Source organism: Trachemys scripta, chromosome 4 (assembly GCF_013100865.1).
Source record: "Trachemys scripta elegans isolate TJP31775 chromosome 4, CAS_Tse_1.0, whole genome shotgun sequence".
NCBI classification, from domain to species: domain Eukaryota; kingdom Metazoa; phylum Chordata; order Testudines; family Emydidae; genus Trachemys; species Trachemys scripta.
In genome coordinates this window covers 61,133,258-61,153,495 of record NC_048301.1, presented here as the reverse complement: position 1 = coordinate 61,153,495, position 20,238 = coordinate 61,133,258, and the positions used below count along the sequence as shown (strand labels likewise).

The 20,238-nt window shown below is 44.0% G+C and overlaps 1 protein-coding gene across 4 annotated transcripts in view; it reads left to right on the top strand.

Annotated features, from left to right (window-relative positions):
* LTK (leukocyte receptor tyrosine kinase) overlaps nt 1-20,238 on the top strand; it is a 169,277-nt gene that overhangs the window by 64,396 nt on the left and 84,643 nt on the right. For 3 of the 4 annotated variants that reach the window (XM_034769117.1, XM_034769115.1, XM_034769116.1), the window contains exons 2-4: nt 4,306-4,419; nt 10,302-10,454; nt 11,586-11,808. In XM_034769117.1, coding sequence (XP_034625008.1) covers nt 4,389-4,419; nt 10,302-10,454; nt 11,586-11,808 — 407 coding nt within the window. In that variant the 5' untranslated portion in view covers nt 4,306-4,388. Of the gene's footprint in view, nt 1-2,592; nt 2,616-4,305; nt 4,420-10,301; nt 10,455-11,585; nt 11,809-20,238 lie in introns of those variants that run through there. The other variant, XM_034769118.1, reaches the window with a different exon arrangement.

Below are 20,238 nucleotides of genomic sequence, written 5' to 3'. Positions count from 1 at the left end.
TGGGGGAAAATAATGTGAAATCATACACTTAATGAGAGAGAGAATCCTAGCAATCAGTAACAGTTAAAAAGACTGGGTGACAGTGGGCATCAAATTAGACATGAATTTACAAGGTGACATAGATGTGAAAAAGATCAATGCCATTTCAGATGACATAGGCAAAATTAACACCAACAACACATCATATACAAAACAAGTACACCATTTCTGATCACCACATTACCAGAAACCTAAAATCAGGATTTTTGCCATCACATAAACCAGTGTTGCAAATTGTGGGTTAGAAGAAAGAAAATTTGGATACTCATTATTTTGAGGGGGACAAATTGATACAGGTTCCTTGGTACTGTGGTGAAATACAGCACCAGAAACAGCAACATCTCAGTCCTGGAGATCCCTGTGACAGAGTGCTAGGTATGAAAGCCTGAGGGCATGGCTACACTTGCACATGTAGAGAGCTTTGAGTTAAACCAGCCTTCGGAGAGCGCAGTAGGGAAAGTGCTGCAGTCTGTCCACACTGACAGTTGCAAGCGCACTGGGATGGCCACTTTTGCGGCACTTGCAGAAACATTGGGAGTGGTGCATTATGCACAGTTATCCCACAGAGCACCTCTTTCCATTCTGGTGCTCTGGCTTGTGGGAAGGGGATGCGGGGCATTCTGGGTCCTGTCCCAATGCGCCGTGATGCATTGGTTCGCATCCCAGCAATCCCTTTGCTTCCGTCCACATTTGGCACCATCTTTCAATGTTTTTTGTGCTGCGCGCTCTGTCTTCCCTTTTGGTCTGCAGGAATGGAGCTCGAACTGCTGAGGCTAAGTGCTGTTCACTCAGCTGCCATGACCGACCCTTCCAAAAGAGCCGGCAGTGCCTCAGGCATGTGGCAGCAGCCTATCCCTGAGCAGAGCCTGGGTCAGATGACCTCAGGCTCAGGTATTTCCCCAACCCCTCCAGAGTTGCAAATTAGTCTGTGCAACAGCTCTACCCAGCCAGGAACCTACACTGCAAGTCACCAGGCAACAGACTCTCTAGACTGCCAGCCTGCTGTTCTTCCTGTTCCTGCCCCAGCTTTGCCCATGCCCTGCTCTGACCTTGCTTCAGGCCTCCATCTGCCTCCTGACTCCAAGACTCATGGACTCTGATCAGTTTTGACCCTTGGCCTGCATCTGGACTTCGGCTAGGGTACTAATTTGGCTTATCTGTGGACTTTGACCACCTGGCTTCAACTTCCTCTCCAACCACCAGGCCTGACTGCTTGGAACCAGCACCTGACAGTTTGCACAGACTCCACTGTACCAGATCCTACCAGGCTTGATTGAGCACCTGGGTGCTGCAGTCCCAGAGACGGCGTCCCTACTCCAGAGCCTCCAGAATCAAATTGCCCAGCTGCAGTTAGAGAACGCCTCTCTCCGAGTGCAGGTCCAGACATCTCCAGGATCCTTGGTGGCAGCCCTGGAGCATGGTCTGAAAATCCCATTGCCAGAGCGGTTTGATGATGATCACCACAAGTTTCGAGGGTTCGTTAACCAATGCCGCTTGCTGTTGCTGATGCGGCCATCCTTGCACCCAGAAGATCAGGCAAAGATGGGACCTTTCAACTCAAGGTTCAAATCCCGCTACCATCTGAAACTCATGTATTTGATCATGAAATGACATGGTGGCCTCAGTATAGTTCCTAGTTTGTGGTGCCAGTCTCTACAGAGAAGCCAAGGACTGAATGGGTGTTTTGGCTGGGTACTCGCCTTTTCTTTTTCCAGGGAAGTGGATCTTAGCCTCCCTCTACTGTGTACACAAGTAACCCCTGAGAGTCAGAGTGGCAATCTGAGAGAAATGCCTGCACTAGCAGGTTGCTGCTGTTGCTGCTTATGTCCTAACTCGGTGGCCAGAGGAAGATCCTTTTTACCAACCATCCAAAAGGAAATCCCCATTTCCATACTACCTGGCAAATCAGGGCAGTTTTCAGTTATCACTAGGGGATCAACATAAAGACTTCAAAATGGGCTAGCCAAAGACAGAAGCGATCCTCATGAGCTGTCATGTCGTGTTTTATCAGAAGCAAGCTTTCCAAACACATCCCCTCTGCTGCCCACATGTGCCCTAGCATAGGCGGAGCCCTGTCAACCACATCTGCAGGTTCCCTCTCCAGCTCTGGGCCCGTGCCACACCCGAAGGAAGTTGTATTTCACTTGTATTTTCCCTCCTCGGTACTACCTCAGCTTCAGACAATACTGGTTCATCAATTCCAGCCAAGTATAGTGATCTCGCGGATGTCTTTGATAAAAGGAAGGCCAATGTCCTACCCCCGCACCAACCTACAATTGCCCTGTAGATCTCCAGCCATGGGCAAAGGTTCCCTTTGGGCACATTTACCCTTTATTGGAACCTGAGCTCAAGGCCCTGTGGGATTACCTGGATGAAAATCTGCCCAAGAACTTTATCCAGCCCTCCTAATCCCCTACAGGAGCCCCCATCCTGTGTGTTAAACAGAAAGATGGGACACTGTTCCTTTGTGTTGATCATCATGCCCTGAATAATACTACCATCAGGAACAAGTATCCTCTTCCACTGATCAATTGGCAAAAATGTGATGGTGTCATCTGATCAGTCTTCCAGTCCAGGTACTACAACTCCTAGAACGGGTTGGCATAGCAAAGCTCTTCACCAAGCTTGACCTGCAGGGTGTATAACTTGGTCTACATCTGGGAAGGTGACAAGTGGAAGACAGCCCTCTGTACCACACATGGCCACTATGAATACCTGGTTATGCCCTTCGGCTTCTCTGACTCCCCAACCCCATTCCAGTGTTTGGGGAATGTTATCTTCATTGTGCTTCTGACATTTCTCATGATAATTCTTTATCACATATCACTGGCTCAGATCGTAAAGCATCCAGGTCCTTGCATATTTTGGACATAGCATGAAAATCACGAGATCTTTGGCTTTTGGTCTGTGGAGACCAAGACTCTACCTCCTGTATGACAAGAGTTGGCTGCAGTAAGAGAGCTCCTCTATTCAAAACTTGTCACCCTATGGACTGCAAAGCATTCCCTGGTGGACAATTGAGACTAAGGGTCATCTCTAGTATGACAAGAGTTTGATCCAGTAGGACAACACCTCTGCTCAAAACAGGTCACTTTTACCATGGTATTTTTGTTATTTCCTCTAAACCATGGGGAAATGAAGGTTTTTCAGGGTACAGAATAATTCTTATGTCCTTTGACATTTTCTAAGACTTGGTCTTTTCACCACTATTAAAAAAGACCACCCCCACAAATCTGCCTAAAATTTGATGTGAATAAGTCCAAGCAAGGAGCAAAAGGAAGAGTTATCACTGAGGTGGCTATAGATAACAGACATCCCTCAAATAGACATAGTACAAGGGAATTACTAATATGAATAAATATAACACCGTTTTCACTGGAGAAGGGAGCGCACCCTAGGACATCAGTTAAAATTGGCATCTGGCAAATACAAGAACATTGTTTGGTTTTGGATCCTTTGAAAATCTCAGCCTTTGTGAAAGGCAATAAAGACAGACTCTGGATTTGTACAGCAGTGTAAAGGTTTTATCAGCATGGCATCGTTCATACTGGGGCATCGTTAATGCATGGTGAAGCCATGAGTAAGTTATGCAGATCCCAAATGAATGCTCATAAAGCCTTTATATCATCCTGTCATGTATTCTGTAGATACACATGTCACAGTAAAACTATTTTACAAATGTTTTGGAACAGTAGGTCTCAGACTGTGAACTGCAAAGTATTCAGTCATGACTGGTGACTCATGGGTTGCTGGTGGGTAGATGGTGTTGCCTCCACCTTCTCATTTCCAGACACTTCTAAAATTATATATTCCTCCTGTGTATAGAACCACACACACACACAACATCACTAGGCAGATAGATGGCTACACTATAAGGAGGGTATCATTGAATGAGTATATTGCTGTTGCATGGGCACTTCGGGGGTAAATTGTTATAGCAAGTGCATCTTTGGAGGATATGTTGCGATGACAAGGGCATAGCTGGGCAGAATATATCTGTACTAAAGAGGACATCATTAGGTGAATTATGTTGCTATAGTGTGTGCATCTCTGGGAGCCATATTGCTATAATTAAGACCTAGTTGGGGGAACACTGTATTGCAACTGTAGGATGAGGGCAGATTTTGGTGCAATATACTGCACTAACATGGGTTATACTGGGTGGATGTTCCTATTGTAATGTAATTGGAGCCCTAAGAATTTTAAGCCTGGATCAATATATATATAAACATTAAATGTTCCCCATTCTTTATTGTTTTGTTACAGTTGCTGTGTCCTGCTCTGGATTACATGAGAAAAACCCTTCTTTACTGAGTCCCCCTCCCAGACTGCCTCCAGGCAAAAATGTGATGGTGTCATCTGATCAGTCTTCCAGTCCAGGTACTACAACTCCTGTCCCTTTAGTCCTTCCTATCTCTTAAGCAGGACCCACACCGAACAGAAGAGTTGAGCTGCCCTCCTTGATAATCAGAAGCCTCCCATCTCCATGTGTGTGTCTGGTTACCAGAAAGCCAAGCTGCTGGCTTTCATAGGATGATGGAACGGACTCAAACAAGTTAATGTAGCCTTAAGGCACTGTCTCCAATTCTGAAAAAAACAAAAAAGCCCGGAACAAAAAAAGTCTTCTCCATCAACACACTATGAAAGCAATCAGTGTAGAATATGTGGAGTCCCTGAAGCAAATGCTAATTAATGGATCTGTTTCCTCAGCAAATAGAAAATAACCCCCCCGGCAGTAATACAGTGTGAAGTTATTTTCAAAGGAAATTCTTTCTCCACCTGTCTGCAAAAACCCAACAGACCTGAGCAAGTAGCTGCAAGGAAGGTAGGATGAACTGGGCTTCCTGTGATACCAGGAGTAGTTGAATGAGTGCCCACATTTGTGAAGGGCTGAGAGAATGAGCCAAGCACTGCTAGAAAGGTAGAGAACTGTACAAAGCTGTGGTACTCTTGGAGGATTCTGAACATGTGTGGAACGGGCACACAGTTCAATACCCACAAGGCTTCAGGAACTGTATCCTTTCTTGTCTGCACTCCCACCATAGCTCTGCTTCAGGAAAGAGCAAAGGGAGAAGGCTACTACATGAGGCAATTCCTGATAGGGGACCCTTTCAGTTACAGCAGGATAAGTATATTGTTACTATACACATACCAGAGAAGTTATGCAATAGTGCGAATGTCCTGTAGGGCCAGCTAGGAGTTGGCCTCCTGCAGTGAGAACATCGTTGTGGCACAACCCTGTCAATGTCTCCCAGGAATCTTACAATGTGGAATTCCTCTCTGAAATGGTATGTCCGTGCTGGCTGGAATCCTATGGAGTATGTGTCTTCATAGCAGTTCCATGGCAACTGAAATTTCCTTTTGTGGTGATTGGGGCAATTTTTCAGTATTTCCACTTCTATTTTAGATTGTTTCCCTTCATTCTTTTTGCATATATTCCTTGTGCATTCAGCAGTTCTTGAAACCGTTTCAGGATGTGAAATGCCTTGAAAACGGTGAACAATTAGCTGTCATTACCTCCCCATTGTAATAAAACCCAATGTCCTGGAAAGCAAGTGGGAGGAGGAGAGTGGAGAGGCACTTTTATCATGAGATCCCTCACAGAGGATGAACAATATTTGGCAGTGAGGGAGAAAACTGGTCTTGTTCAGCCTTAAAAGGAACCATATTTTTATTTCAATAGCATTGCAATAATTCCTCTTTAGTTTATGCTCCCTCCTTTCCCACCCTGCAGTTTCTAAGACATACACAGAAATATTTCATTAGTGCATCCTTTCAACAAAATTTGCATCCAGCTGGTCATCCACCAAAAAGAGTTCTCCTATTGATTTGAATTGGGTGTGTCATAATAAAACACGCAGCAACTGTACATATCAAAAAGGACTCTTTTTTTCAAATCAGTAAACTTGGTCCCAGCTTGCATAACTCATTTATCATATGAATTTCTTTCAAGGAAGACAGTTTGCTTACTTCACCTGAACATGAGTTTCCATAACAGATAGTGGAACATGGTTAGCAAATATAAACAAACAAAGCTGCCAAATCCTATAAATTAATCAAGCTACTTCTTTTATTGGCTGGGAAAGAAAAAAAGAGAGATTATTATTATTTCTATGTTGAATCCTTGGGAGTTGCACAGGTACTACAGAGATGGGGCCATGTAAGCACCTGGATAGATGTTTGATTGATTGATTGTCTGGCAAGCAATGCTCATACTTCATATTATCTCTTTGCATGCTTCACCAACCTACCTGCAGAATGGGTGTCGCCAGGGAGGCAGGAATATGCTATGTAGTCATAGAATCATGGAAATGTAGGACTAGAAGGGACCTTCCCTTGACTCAATGGGACCAGGACTGCCCTTAGTCCCCAAGAAGAAAATGAGCCTTTGACAAGCTGGGAGAAAACCAGTTCATAAAAACCAAGTCCTAAGTTTGTGAAATGTTCCCCTTAAAGTTTAACTCACAAAGTTCAGAATTTATAATCCCCAGGTGCAGGGCTCTGGCTCCCCATCCCCGGTCTCTGGAGAAAGAAGATTCACATAGATGAAATAGTCCCTGCTCTTGTCCCAGGAATGGTTCCCCAAATCCCATCCCGACCCTAAGGTACTAGCCAAAGAGTTGCATCCCCGCCTCCACTGTCATGTGCCACCTGAGAAGCAGATGCACATTTAACCTGGGACAGATATTCCTTAACACTCCGACTATTTGATGTGCATCCGACACTTCCTTGCTCTATAAATGGCCCTAGCCATCCAGTTGCTGATCGTTTCCTTCATGCCACAGCTCAGATTGCCCTTCCCCAATAAGCCCTTCATGTCTCCTTCCAGATGTCAAGCCCTCCCAATTTCCCATTCTGTTGTAAAGCTTGTTACTCCTCTCCCAAACATGAGAACCCTCACAACCTAGAGGTGATGGCACAGGGGCTTTGTACAGCTGGAGCAAGTGGGGAAATCATCTGCTTGTTACTGTGAAAGTAGTTGTTGTATTTACTTTATTAGTGGAGCAGTTTGCTATGTGGCTGTATATTCAAGGGGTTAGAAATACATTGCTCTAATATCTGTAACTACAAGTTCAAGACTTGGTAAGACATTTTGAAATGCAATAATTTTCCATAAATATTTATTTGTAAATAAAATTTATGGAAAATTGTTTGGCATTTTTGCTACTCAGGCTTCAGTTTGCTATCTCCGATGTTTGACTGTAGCACTGCAGACATAGTGATTGTGTTTTCTGGCCCTGATTGGGTGTGTGGGTGCTACCGGATATAAATATTTACTTATAATAACAACAGGGACACATTATAAACTCTCTTACTCATGCAGGTGAGCAGTCACTGGCATGAATAGTCCTTCTGACTTCAATGAGTGTTCTCATATGAGCAAACTGCTCACTAGTCTGGGTGAGTAAGGGGTTCACAACCTGGCCAGAACCACTAAGACAAAGAACTACATATTTATGTTCTGTGCTTTTCCTGAATTTACCTACTGTGATAATTATATTTTTTAATGTAGTTACAAATTACTTGTTAAATTACAAATACTTATCTACTCTGGATATTATAGGGAGAGACCCAGCCCCGAATATTGGTGGAGCTGGGTCCCCTGGGCCCTGAATTTGCTTGAGCCCAGGCACCACGGGCCCATATAACTCACTGCCCCTGGGAGCACACAGTTCAGGTGGAGACATCCCTTAGGGATGAATTTTGTCAAAGGGGAACTCAATATCCTAGTAAAGAGGATATTAGTTAAAACAGCCAAGGATGCAACCCCATGCTCTGGGTAACCTTAAACCTCTGACTGCCAGAAGCTGGAAGGAGAAGATAGGGGTGAATCACTCCAGCTTCCCTTTTCTGTACACTTTCCTGGTACTGGCCACTATCGGAGATAGGATACTGGGCTAGATGGACCATTGATCTGGCCCTGTATGGCAGTTCTTATGTTGTTAGTCACATAAATTCCCACAGGAAAACCTTAGTATGTATGGATACAGCTGGAAATCTAAACCAACAAAAATAGTTAGCAGATTCTCACTTAAGGGACCAAACCAACTTGAATTCTACCCTGCTCTTTGTTGCCCACCCTTCACATACGGTCCCCAACTTTAATTCTCTCCCTAGAGACTTGTTCCTATTGTCCTTCCTTCCTAAGACTGGGTCCCTCATTGAGAAGTAGAAAATAGGGTGCTATTCACATTTGTAAGGCCCGAATATCACCCAGACACCAATGCTTAGTCTTATAGGCCCAGATCTTCAAAGGTATTTAGGCACCTAACTCCCATTGATTTAAATGGGCATTAGGAGCCTAAATAACTTTGAGGATCTGGGACTTACTATGTGTATATATACAGCCCCTGAGGCCTCTAGATGCTATAATAATAATTACCACTTGAATGAATATCAGCCTGCAATACTTATTCATCTCACTGTGCATATGTGTGAGTGAGAGCATTAGGCAGCTGATGTCCCTGCCGGGAGCTTGTATCAGATTGATAAGGGCAGCAGTGAATTAGTTCTTTGCTGGTTTATAATATGCCAATTATGAAAAATAACTTGGCCAGGATACTGTGCTGCTCTCAGTATTGTGAATGGGCTGCATGGTTCCAGTCAGTAGGGGTTCTCCCTTCCTCATCTTAGGGATGGTGAAACTGTTCTGAAGGACGTCCATTTTGCAACCCTTAAGATATGTCTACACGACAAAGAAAAATCTCTGGTACCAAGTCTCAGAACTCAGGTCAATTGATTCGGGCTTCTGGGGCTCAGCCTGTGGGGCTAGAGCAGCAGGGTGGACGTTTCTGCTCAGGCTGGAACCCAGGCTCCAAGACCCTCTCGTCTCGCTGAGTTTCAGCGGTGTGAACGTACCCTCAGCTATTCTATTTGAGAACTTCCTGAGTTCTGTGTCCCACAATGAGAAGGGTCTTTCTCCATCCTCTTTCAATTCCTTTGCTATGTTGGATGTCACTCTTGTTCAGGATCGTACTTACAAGTGGGCCAGATCCTCCACAGCTGTAAACTGGTTTAGCTCCACTGACTTCAGTAGAAGTATGCTGATTTACAAAGAGGTCCTGGGCTGTTTTCCTAGGTTGGCCTTTCCCCCACATTAGGTGAAAATCTCCATCACTCTTATCCATGGACAGCTTCCTCTCTTCCCTCTGACAGTTCCTTTTTAGCTGAGATGTCGCAGACTATTTTGTTGATAAATTGCAAAGGGTTCAAAGAAGAGCAATGAGGATGAATTAAGGATTAGAAAACATTCCTTATAGTGATATATGCCAGGAGCTTAGTTAACAAAGAGAAGGTCAAGGGGTGACTTGATCACTGTCTATAAGTACTTACATGGGGAACAAATATTTGATAATAGGCTCTTCAGTCTAGTAGCAAAAGCTATAACATAATCCAATGACTGGAAGTTGAAGTGAGACAAATTCGGACTGGAAATAAGGCATACGTTTTTAACAGTGAGAGTAATTAACCATTGGAACAATTTACCATGGGTCACAGTAGATTCTGCATTACTGGTGATTTTTCAATTAAGGTAGTTTTTCTAAAAGAGCAACAGAGAGTCNTGGTTTTCCGGAGGTGTCCGTAGATGTTACCCAGGAGCAGATGGACCCATAGGTACAAGAGGTTTCTGGGATGAGAAACAGAGAGAGAACTTTTCACTGGTGTGCCACCTGGCTTCAGGGAGGGTGTCAGCCAGGATGTTAATGAGCAGATCTAGATTCATATGTTCAGTCAGACATTCTAAGGCCAGAAGTAACTATAGTGACCATATAGCCTGACCTCCTGTATGACACAGGCCAGAGAACTTCCCCGAAATAATTCCTAGAACACCTCTTTTAGAAAGTATCAGAGGGGTAGCCGTGTTAGTCTGTAAAAAAGCAACAGAGAGTCCTGTGGCACCTTTAAGACTAACAGATGTATTGGAACATAAGCTTTCATGGGTGAATGCCCATGAAAGCTTATGCTCCAATACATCTGTTAGTCTTAAAGGTGCCACAGGACTCTCTGTTGCTTTTTTACAGACTAACACGGCTACCCCTCTGATACTTTCTAAAAGAGGTGTTCTAGGAATTATTTCGGGGAAGTTCTCTGGCCTGTGTCATACAGGAGGTCAGGCTATATGGTCACTATAGTTACTTCTGGCCTTAGAATGTCTGACTGAACATATGAATCTAGATCTGCTCATTAACATCCTGGCTGACACCCTCCCTGAAGCCAGGTGGCACACCAGTGAAAAGTTCTCTCTCTGTTTCTCATCCCAGAAACCTCTTGTACCTATGGGTCCATCTGCTCCTGGGTAACATCTACGGACACCTCCGGAAAACCAGACTGGGTGTTATCTTCAATGAGTGCCTTGGTGTCACAGCAGCAGCGTCAAGTTCTGGAAAACCATTCATCCAGAGGAGACAAAGAAGGTAGACAAACTTCCAGTTCATTCCCAAAGGGATACACATATGCACATACAGATGTCTATGGCCATCCTTCCTTGTCTCTCTCCGACTGTCACATAGACGATACCTGCTTTATGAAACTATCATGAAATTCCACTCTCAACTCTAGAGAACACACCACTAAGAATCATGTGTATATTAAAAAAGCCATTGATTTTTCCATATATTTATCAAACACTGGACTTGAGCATGTTGCATAGCTGTATGGAATATTTACTGTGTGGCAGCCTTGCTCATATTGCAATGTACAATGTGAAACTTGATACATATTTAACACAGCCCATTTTTATACAATGCACATACTGTAACATTTGAAATGCAAAGGCAACACTCTCAAAGAACCACAGTCATTGGCAAGTCACTTCTCTTTCGTCAGCAGTGCACAGTGTAGCTACTTCCATAGGTAGCTACTTCCAGACCCTGAGAAAAGCTGGGGAAATTCAACTCCGGGTATAGCTAATAGGTTTTGAAGGGGCCCAAGTCTGCAGTATTCCAAGCCCTTTCAGCTCACTTTGCCTTTAATGGGAATTGAAGATGCTCAGCACTTTTCACCGTTATTCATCACCTCTTGGGATTTGGCCCATACTTTTTATGTTCTTATGGTCCAGTCCTGCTCCCATTGAAATGAGAGGTTCACGCCAACTTCAGTGGGCCAGATTCAGGCCCTTTGTGAATTAGCTGTGTTTCCACCACAGTCAGAAGAAGCCACTTTTAACTACAGAGGGTGAGAGTCCCAGGAAATTCAGCCCCTTGACAAGGCTAAGCTGACTCCTCATATTTGTGCGCTCACTCGTGTCTGTGTTATGTTTCTAACCAGTATTATATCTATTGCCTCCTCCCTTCTTTTTTCTTCTCTCTCTCTCCTTGGTTTTTTTCCTCTCTTTTCCCTTCTTCTCTCCTCTCTCTCTCTCTCTCTCTCAATCTGTTCTCTACTTATTTTCTTTCTTTTTTAACTTAATTTTTTTCACTTCTTTTTATCCTCTACTTTTTTCTTGTTGTTTCTTCTCTCCTTCTTTTTCACCACTGCTTCTTTCAATCCCTCTTTCCTCTTGTTTCCTCTTTTTATGTCTTCTCCCCTTGTACTCTTCCCTTCAGGCCACATTCTCCTCCTGAACACCAGCAGGTTCTTGGATAGATGTGAGTTCAGTCTGCATAGCCCCATCCTGCCATGGAGTGTGGAGTCCTGCTTGCTGGAGCTAGCCATATATTCACAGGATACTGCTCCTCCTCTCCAGGAATTCACAGTTGAAATCCGACATGTGGAGACAAACCAGAACATAATCATCCCTCTGAGAGCTGGGCAAGAGGAGAACACCTGGTAAGGCTAGCTACCTGCAGCCACTTAAATGTTGCCTGAGGGGCAGTTCCCTTAGGGCATTGCTTCTAGCAAAGTTTGCTCCACTTCTCTCTCCATAAAGTCACTGATTCTGTGATGGCCAACTCTGAGGACTGAACTGAGACCCTCCAGAGCTAAACGCATGAGTCTCCACAGCTCGATCTAAAGAGCTAGCCTCCATAGCTGCTGGCTGTAACAGACTCTCATCCTCTGTGGATAAGACACAGAAGAGGATGTGTAACATACACTTGACCAGTGGGTTACACTTACATAAGATCCTAAGAATGGCCCATACTGGGTCAGACCAAAGGTCTATCTAGCCCAGTGTACTGTCTTCCAACAGTGGCCAATGCCAGGTGCCCCAGAGGGAATGAACAGAACAGGTAATCATCAAGTGATCCATCTCCTGTCATCCACTCCCAGCTTCTGGCAAACAGAGGCTAGGGATACCATCCCTGCCCATCCTGGCAAATCGCCATTGATGGACCTATCCTCCATGAATGTATCTAGTTCTTTTTTGAACTCTGTTATAGTCTTGGCCTTCACAATACTCTCTGGCAAGGAGTTTCACAGGTTGATTGTGTGTTGTGTGAAAAAAAAACTTAGTTTTGTTTGTTTTAAACCTGCTGCCTATTAATTTCATTTATTAGCTTCCTCCCAAAGCTTCAATAGGTAATGATGCCCCTATTTCATCTGATTCACTTACTGTTGCTGAGATTATTGGCCTCAAATCTACTGAGTCCAAAATGCTCCCTCAGTTATGGGCCGATTTCTCTAAGCAATGTCATGGGTTATCCTGGTCACAAGAGCTAAATTTCACATGGTTTGGTGTAGTTTTAACTATCATCATTCTTCCCCTCTTACCACCAGTATCTGCTTGAAAACGATTGTCAGTGCACATTCCTGGGCAGAGCATGCAGTCTGATACTCCGGCAGCATAGTCCTCAGCCACTATTGGTCTGGGTGAACTTTTGGCAGAGGGAGTGTTACCCAAAAAACAGTCTCCATAGTTAAAGGAAATACATCCATACTCATCCCGTTGGACCATCAGCAACAGTTGATACCATCAGTCATCACCACCAAGAAACTTCCAGGGTGAATATAAATGCCCTGAAAGGCCACAGATCCTTTCTCACAGATCAAGCATAGTGGGGCCGCTATTCCTCTACCTCCAAAATGCAAAATGTCCCACACAGTTTCTGTGTCATCCCCAAATTGTTGAACATCTACAAAGCCACTCACCAGCTGTCCATCACCCAAAGGCTCCCCATTTGCTATGAGAATCATCTGGTAACTGGTTAGGCCTTCACAATGCTAGAGGTTTCAACAGGGGCTGTACTGGAGCCAAGCGTCTGGCCCCTAATGCTTTGGCCATGAATGAAAAATTCTACGTCTTCTTTCTTTTCAAAGGCTGCTCTTTTCTGAGATGCCTCCCTGGGTTGATAAGCTAGGTCTAACAGTAGAGCCTGAGTCACAACGTTCAGTTCCCAGTGCTGATCCAGACTTTTCCCAGAGTTCACGGGTATTTGCTTCTGGTCTATCTGTAAAGCTCTGGGCAGGGTAGAAGAGATAGCATAGAAAGAGAGAGGAAGAGAAAACAGATAAGAAAATTGGGCAGTACCAAACCTTAGCTTGGATGTTCCTTAGTTTGGTCTTCCCCACGGTTGCTTTTTCATTCCTGGCTGTGTCAGAATGCACATGAGATGGGAACCAAGAGGGTGCCTTGAAGTACAACAGGGAGACTGAGTTCTAACCGAGAAAGAGAGAGAGGGGAGCCCACATGGCTGTTTGTTTGCAATCTTCCTTGTGCTTGCTATCCTTTCCTCCTCCCTGCCTTTGAGGGGCATGGGTTAAGTACGCTGGCTGTAAGCTCTTTGTTTATATCACCTGATTGGCTCCCATGGAGAATTCCACCAACAGATCCTTGCTCTTGTTTTTCTTGAATTCCCTGGCACCACCTTTTGTTGCTGTAGAGCAGGGGTCGGCAACCTTTCAGAAGTGCTGTGCCAAGTCTTCATTTATTCACTCTAATTTAAGGTTTCGCGTGCCAGTAATACATTTTAACGTTTTTAGAAAGTCTCTTTCTATAAGTCTATAATATATAACTAAACTATTGTTGTATGTAAATTAAATAAGGTTTTTAAAATGTTTAAGAAGCTTCATTTAAAATTAAATTAAAATGCAGAGCCCCCCAGACCGGTGGCCAGGACCCAGGCAGTGTGAGTGCCACTGAAAATCAGCTCCCGTGCCGCCTTCGGCACGTGTGCCATAGGTTGCCTACCTCTGCTATAGAGATACCCAGCCAAGACTCCTGTTCTGGTGAGCCAAAGACAGCAAAGTTTGATTTAAAATTTAATTCTTAACCCTCAAATCCCTTCCTCTCCTACTTTCAGTTCTCACTTCCTTTCTAGGGGGGCCCTTCCCCCTGCAGATGTCTCCTTGCCAATGTAGCAGGGAAAAAGTTGCCTTCTGGTGTCATTCTTACCCCCAGAGACTGCCCATGCCACTTCAGGCATGTGACTAGTCTCTGCTGGCCGAGGCAGCTAGATTCACAAGTCCATTTCTGCTTATTATTAAATGAGTGAGTGAGTGAGTGCTCCTCACAAGTACCTAGCTGTTCAGTATCAATAGTGATCACTTCACTATCTCTGGAATGGAAAATAGCAGCTGTTCAATAGCTTACCTGAAGACTGCCACAACAGCTTTAGGAGATGAAGCTAAGATCATCCTCTCTAATTAAAATAGCAGTGGAATTTAAATAGGTAGAACCTAATTTGCTCAATTGGAAATTTGTCAGGACATTGGGGTTAATACCTTTGCTCTCATGAAAGGAGTGAAAAGCTCGAAGGGACCTGTAACAATCATAGATGGTCAGGGGCTTAGGTTTAAAGACATCTAAAATATGTAATATACTTCAGTCATGTTTAAAATACGTGGAAGAGGGAAAACAAGGGGATGGAATTAGAGACTCTTGGAAAAAATATGATTCCTTTCTTTTTCTTTCACAATGGATTGATTTAAAAAATCTCTACCCAAGTCCAGGGTGGACAAAGGAAACTTATTTTAGTGTGTGTAGCAGAACAAATAAGTCATTATTGCATATTGACCTAGCTTCTCCATGGCAGGCACATGGCCCAAGACCAGCTTTCTCTTTTATATCTGAAGGCCTGTGCTATCAATTGACAGGAAGACCAGCCTGAAGTAATTGGATTTTTGGATGGTTTGGGATTTTTAAATGTTTTTGTCTGCTTCTAAACAATACTGTACTGTTAGGAGTAGAACAGGAAGTACAAAGAGCAAATGATAGTGTAGGGATAAGGCAGTATATCATTAACCTATGGCACTCATTACCACATGATATTGTTGAGGGATGATTAGTAACTTGTATGAAGAAAAAATTAGCACTTCTACCTTTTCAGGTGGGCAGAAACCAAAGAAAAGGCTACCTCAGCCCTTTCCCATAATCCTCACCCCTGTTGTCAAGCCATACCCAATTCCAAATAGAACACTTCACTGGGTTCTTCTCTTTCTGCTTCTGGGGGTCTGCTATAATATTCAGCTCTTCGTTCTGAATTCATCAATGGTTCTTTTTCCCTAGGATTCTGCTCTGTCCTACATTTGTGTATTATGCATGAGAAGGAAGTGCTTTTCTGATTGGTGCTCAGCTCTCGGATTGGTGAACCATCCTCAGATTGGTAGTGCTGAAGCTACTGTTCTGTCTGTCATTCCCACGTTTCAGATCAGTCTCTGGTAAAAGCTTTCTGGTGAAAAAATAGAGAAGAGAGACGGCTGGAACAAACCAAACATCAAAGTCCCTGGTCTAAATTTAACAGCATAGGTGAAAACCCTAAAATAGCATCAGTAGTTGCACTATTTAGAATAAAGAGGAGCTGCCAATCCTCATTCTTCAGGGCAAAAGATGACCACTAGCTGGGGCCAGGAAGTGCTTTTCTCTTCGATGGTATAGTAATGTTCAAATATCCAGGTGTATTGTGTTCATTTTTAACTCTTCCTCTAAAATATTAGGCATTGGCCACAGTGGAAGGCAAGATACTAGAGCAAACAAATCTTGTTTGTTCTAGTATAGGAATTCCCATATTCCTGATTATTGATCAACACCATTAAAGGAACAATAATTCTCACTCAGATATCAGAAGTTACTGCTGGAGTTAGATGCTGGGTCTTGCCCTACGTGTGTGAATGTAAATTGCAGGACTATAGAAGCAGGTCCATAATCCATGCCAGCAACAGCTCTCTGCTACTTAAATAAGGCTTATCTCGGGTTGGTGCCACCAATATACCTAGAATCTATTACATTCTGGTCATGTGGGTCAACACTCTGCCACTTAATGGAAACTGTCCAAAGTGAAAGCCATCCAATAACAAAGTCTGCCCTAGGATCAGATATGAAGAAAACTCCCTCAATCTCTTAGTTCACTTGTAACAAGGAGGTTAAGTCGGTGGCAACCTGGAATGGACCCTGGGTGTAGCCTCAGGGAGGAAATGAACTAGAACTGGATCTCTGTGCTACAATCCCTGACAGGAGAAGAAATGGAACTTGGATTTCTGTGCCTCTCTGAAATGGACTTTGGGTACAATTCCTAAGAGGAGACAAATCTGCACCTGAGATGGATTGATGTTTGACATCTTTGTCTAGAGAGCCTCTCGTACTTTAGGTCATCTCTGAATAAATTCTGAAGTCCTGAAGCTATCTTAGAATCATAGAAATGTAGGACTGGAAAAGAGTTCGAGAGATCATCTAATCCAGTCACCTGCACTGAGGTAGGGCTAAGTATACTAGACCATCCCTGACAGGTGTTTGCCTAATCTGTTCTTAAAAACCTCCAATGATGGGATTCCACAACCTCCTTAGGAAGCCTATTCCAGTATTAACTATCCTTATAGTTAGAAAGTTTTTCCTAATATCTAACCTAAATCTCCCTTGCTTCAGATTAAGCCCATTATTTCTTGTCCTACCTTCCGTTGACATGGAGAACAATTGATGACCATTGTCTTTATAACACCTCTTAACATATCTGAAGTCTGTTATCAACTCCTTCCTCAATCTGCTTTTCTCAGTACTAAACATGCCCAGTTTTTTAAATCTTTCCTCATAGGCTAAGTTTTCTAAATGTTTTATCATTGCTTGTTGCTTTCCTCTGGACTCTCTCCTTAGTTTGCTTTCCTTAGTTTGCTTATGAGAATGTCATGTGGGACTGTGTCAAAAGCCTTACTAAAATCAAGATATATCACATTTACTGCTTCTCTCCTATTCAGTAGGCCAGTAACCCTGTCCAATAAGGAAATTAGTTTGGTGGTATTATTTGTTCTTCACAAATCTAAGTTAGCTATTATTTATAGCGCTATCATCCTCTAGATGTTCACAGACTGATTTTTTAATAATTAGTTCCAATATCAAAGTTAGGCTGACTGGTCTAGAATTCCACAGTTCCTCTTTGTTCCCATTTTTAAAAATAGGAACTATGTTAGCCCTTCTCCAGCCCCCTGGGAACTCACCCACTGTCCATGAATTCTCAAAGAAAATTGCTAATGGTTCTGTGATTGCTTCAGCTAGTTCCTTAAATATGCTAAGGTGAATTTCATCAGGCCCTGCTGACTTGAATATATCCAACTTTCCTAAATGTTCTTTATCCTGTTCTTTCCCTATTTTGGCTTGTGTTCTTTCCCCTTTGTTGTTAATATTAATTGTGGTAAGTATCTGGTCACAATTTACCTTTTTAGTGAAGACTGAAGCAAAATTAGACATTTAACACTTCAGCCTTCTTGATGTTGTCCATGATTAACTTCCCTTCCTTGCTAAGTAGGGGATGAAAACAACACCTGCGCCCCGAACTCCTTCACTCTGGCCTTTCCCTTAGTCTTTCTCTTGCTCCTAATATATATATAGAACCGCTCCTTACTGCCTTTTATGTCCCTTGTTAGGTGTAACTCACTTTGTGCCTTGGCCTTTCTGATTTTGTCCCTAAATGCTTGTGCTATTCTTTTGTAATCATCCTTAGCAATTTGTCCATTTCCATTTTTTGTAGGATTCCTTTTTGATTTTCAGGTCATTAAAAGAGCTCCTGATGGAACCATATCGGCCTTTTACAATTCTTCCTATCTTTCCTTCACATTGGGATAGTTTGCTGTTGTGCCTTTAACATTGTTTCATCGCCTCTTCCTAATTTGGTGGTTTACAGTAGACCCCCTACCATGATACTGTCCCTGGTTTTTACCCTTTTTCTTCACCCAGAGACTGTCAACTCTTCTGCCTCTGACCTCCTTCTGCGCCTCAGAACAAGTGTATATATTGATACATAATGCAATATGTCCTCCCTTTTTTCCCTGCCTGTCCTTCCTGAACAAGCTATTCCCCCCTCATGAGATTTATATTCCAGTCATGAGATTTATCCCAAGTCTCTGTGATGCCAACTAAGTCATAATTTAGCTCATGTACTAATAATTCCATTACTTCCTGTTTATTCCCGATGCGCCTTGCATTTATGTATAGATATCTAAGATGATGAGCAGATTCCATCACTGTTATCCCTCTTGTTGCTCCTACAACCCAATTGTAATTTTCCATTTACCCCCCAACACTTAGTTCTCTGTTAATTCCACCTTTTTTAATACTTACCTGTGGGCTTTTGCCACCTGCCTCCTTTGAACCTAATTTAAAATCCTCTTTACTAGATTGGCGAGTCACTGTGCAAAAATGCTCTTCCCCTCTGTAGTCAGGTGGACCCCATTTCTTCCCAGCAGTCTTCCTTCCTGGAACAGCACCTCATGGTTGAGGAAGCCAAAGCCCTCCCATTGACACCCAGGATGTCATCATCCCTGCCTGGGTCCTTACTCTCAACTGGAAGGATTGACAAAAACACCACCTGCACCCCTGACTCCTTTACCCTTGCTCCCAGAGCCTTGTAGTCACTGTTGATCTGCTCAGGTTTATACTTGACAGTATCACTAGTGCCCATGTGAATGAGCAGCATGGGATAGTGGTAAGAAGAACAGATGAGCTCCAGAAATCTTTCTGTAATGTCTTGGATGCAGGCTCCATGCAGGCAGCACACCTGTAAGGACAGGTCAGCAGATGGATGCCTCTATCCCATTCAGAAGGGAGTCCTTAATAACTCCACTCTGTGTTTCTTCCTCTTGCTTATGGTGGCCATGAGCCTTCTGGATTTGGGGGCAGGTGGCTCCTCTTCTTCAGCCATTGGGGTCTGCGCCTCACCTCCTTTTTCCAGTCCCAGTTCTTGTCCATGTTGCAATGGAGAACTGGATCGGGGAGTGAAGTGCTGCCTACAGCTCGAGGTGGCCAGCAACCAGTCTCCTTCCCTTAGAGCAGCTGGGTCTCCTTCCTCATTGGGGGCCGCTGTAGCCACCTGTAGCTGGTTAGCATCCTCCATCCTGGATGTCTCCATATGCATCCTATTGATGACGTCCTCCTGCTCCTGGAAGCTACACCAACGAGCCATCTCCCCCTGCAGCTTTCTTACCTACTTCCTGAGGGATTCCACCAACAGGCACCTCTCACACCAGCTGGCTTCCCCTGCCTGGCTTTCTTCATCAGGGACATGCAGGACACATGCCCAGCAAGTCAAGACCAGTGCCTGGGTAGAAACCTCCAGGGCCAGGATGCCTGTCTGGCCAGGGCCCCCACAGGTGCAGGCAGAGGAAGAACAAGCAGTGCTGTTGGTGATATGCCGTTTTCCTCCCATTGCAGGTTCTTCCTTGCAGAGTACCTGTAAATTGACCCAAACCCTACCTCCCTGCCTTCCCCTGCTGCTAAACCCAGCTGACTCACTCCTTCAGTCTCTCGGGTAGGAGTCTGCATAGTTTTTAAAGCCTGGGCTCCACACACAGCTGGAATAAGTGACTTACCCCCTCTCCCTTAGCCTCCTCTAATCACTAGCCTTTTCAAAAAAACTGCTCTGCTGTCACGTCAAAGAGCCTTTCTAGGGCCCTTAAAAGAGTCCCACTAGAGCCCTGCTAGGAATCAGGCACTAACTCACCTAACTGCAGGGTGATCTAGCCCAGACAGTCAGCAACCAAACTTCAGCAAACACAGCAAAGTAGCCTGGAGCCCTCCCAAACTCAGTGGCAAGTTCCCAGCACACAAAAGTTTCTTCTTTTTTGCCCCCAAAAGTAAATCAATAGCAACAAGACAGAAGTACAGATACTCACCATCTGGCTAACTCCCTTAGGGCATGTCTACACTTACCTCTGGAGCAATCAATCCAGCAGGGGTCGATTTATTGCATCTAGTGAAGATGCGATAAATCAACCACCGAGCGCTCTCCCATCGACTCCGGTACTCCACCAGAGCGAGAAGCGTAGGCAGAGTCAACGGAGCATCAGCAGTTGACCTACCGCAGTGAAGACACTGCAGTAAGTAGATCTAAGTACGTC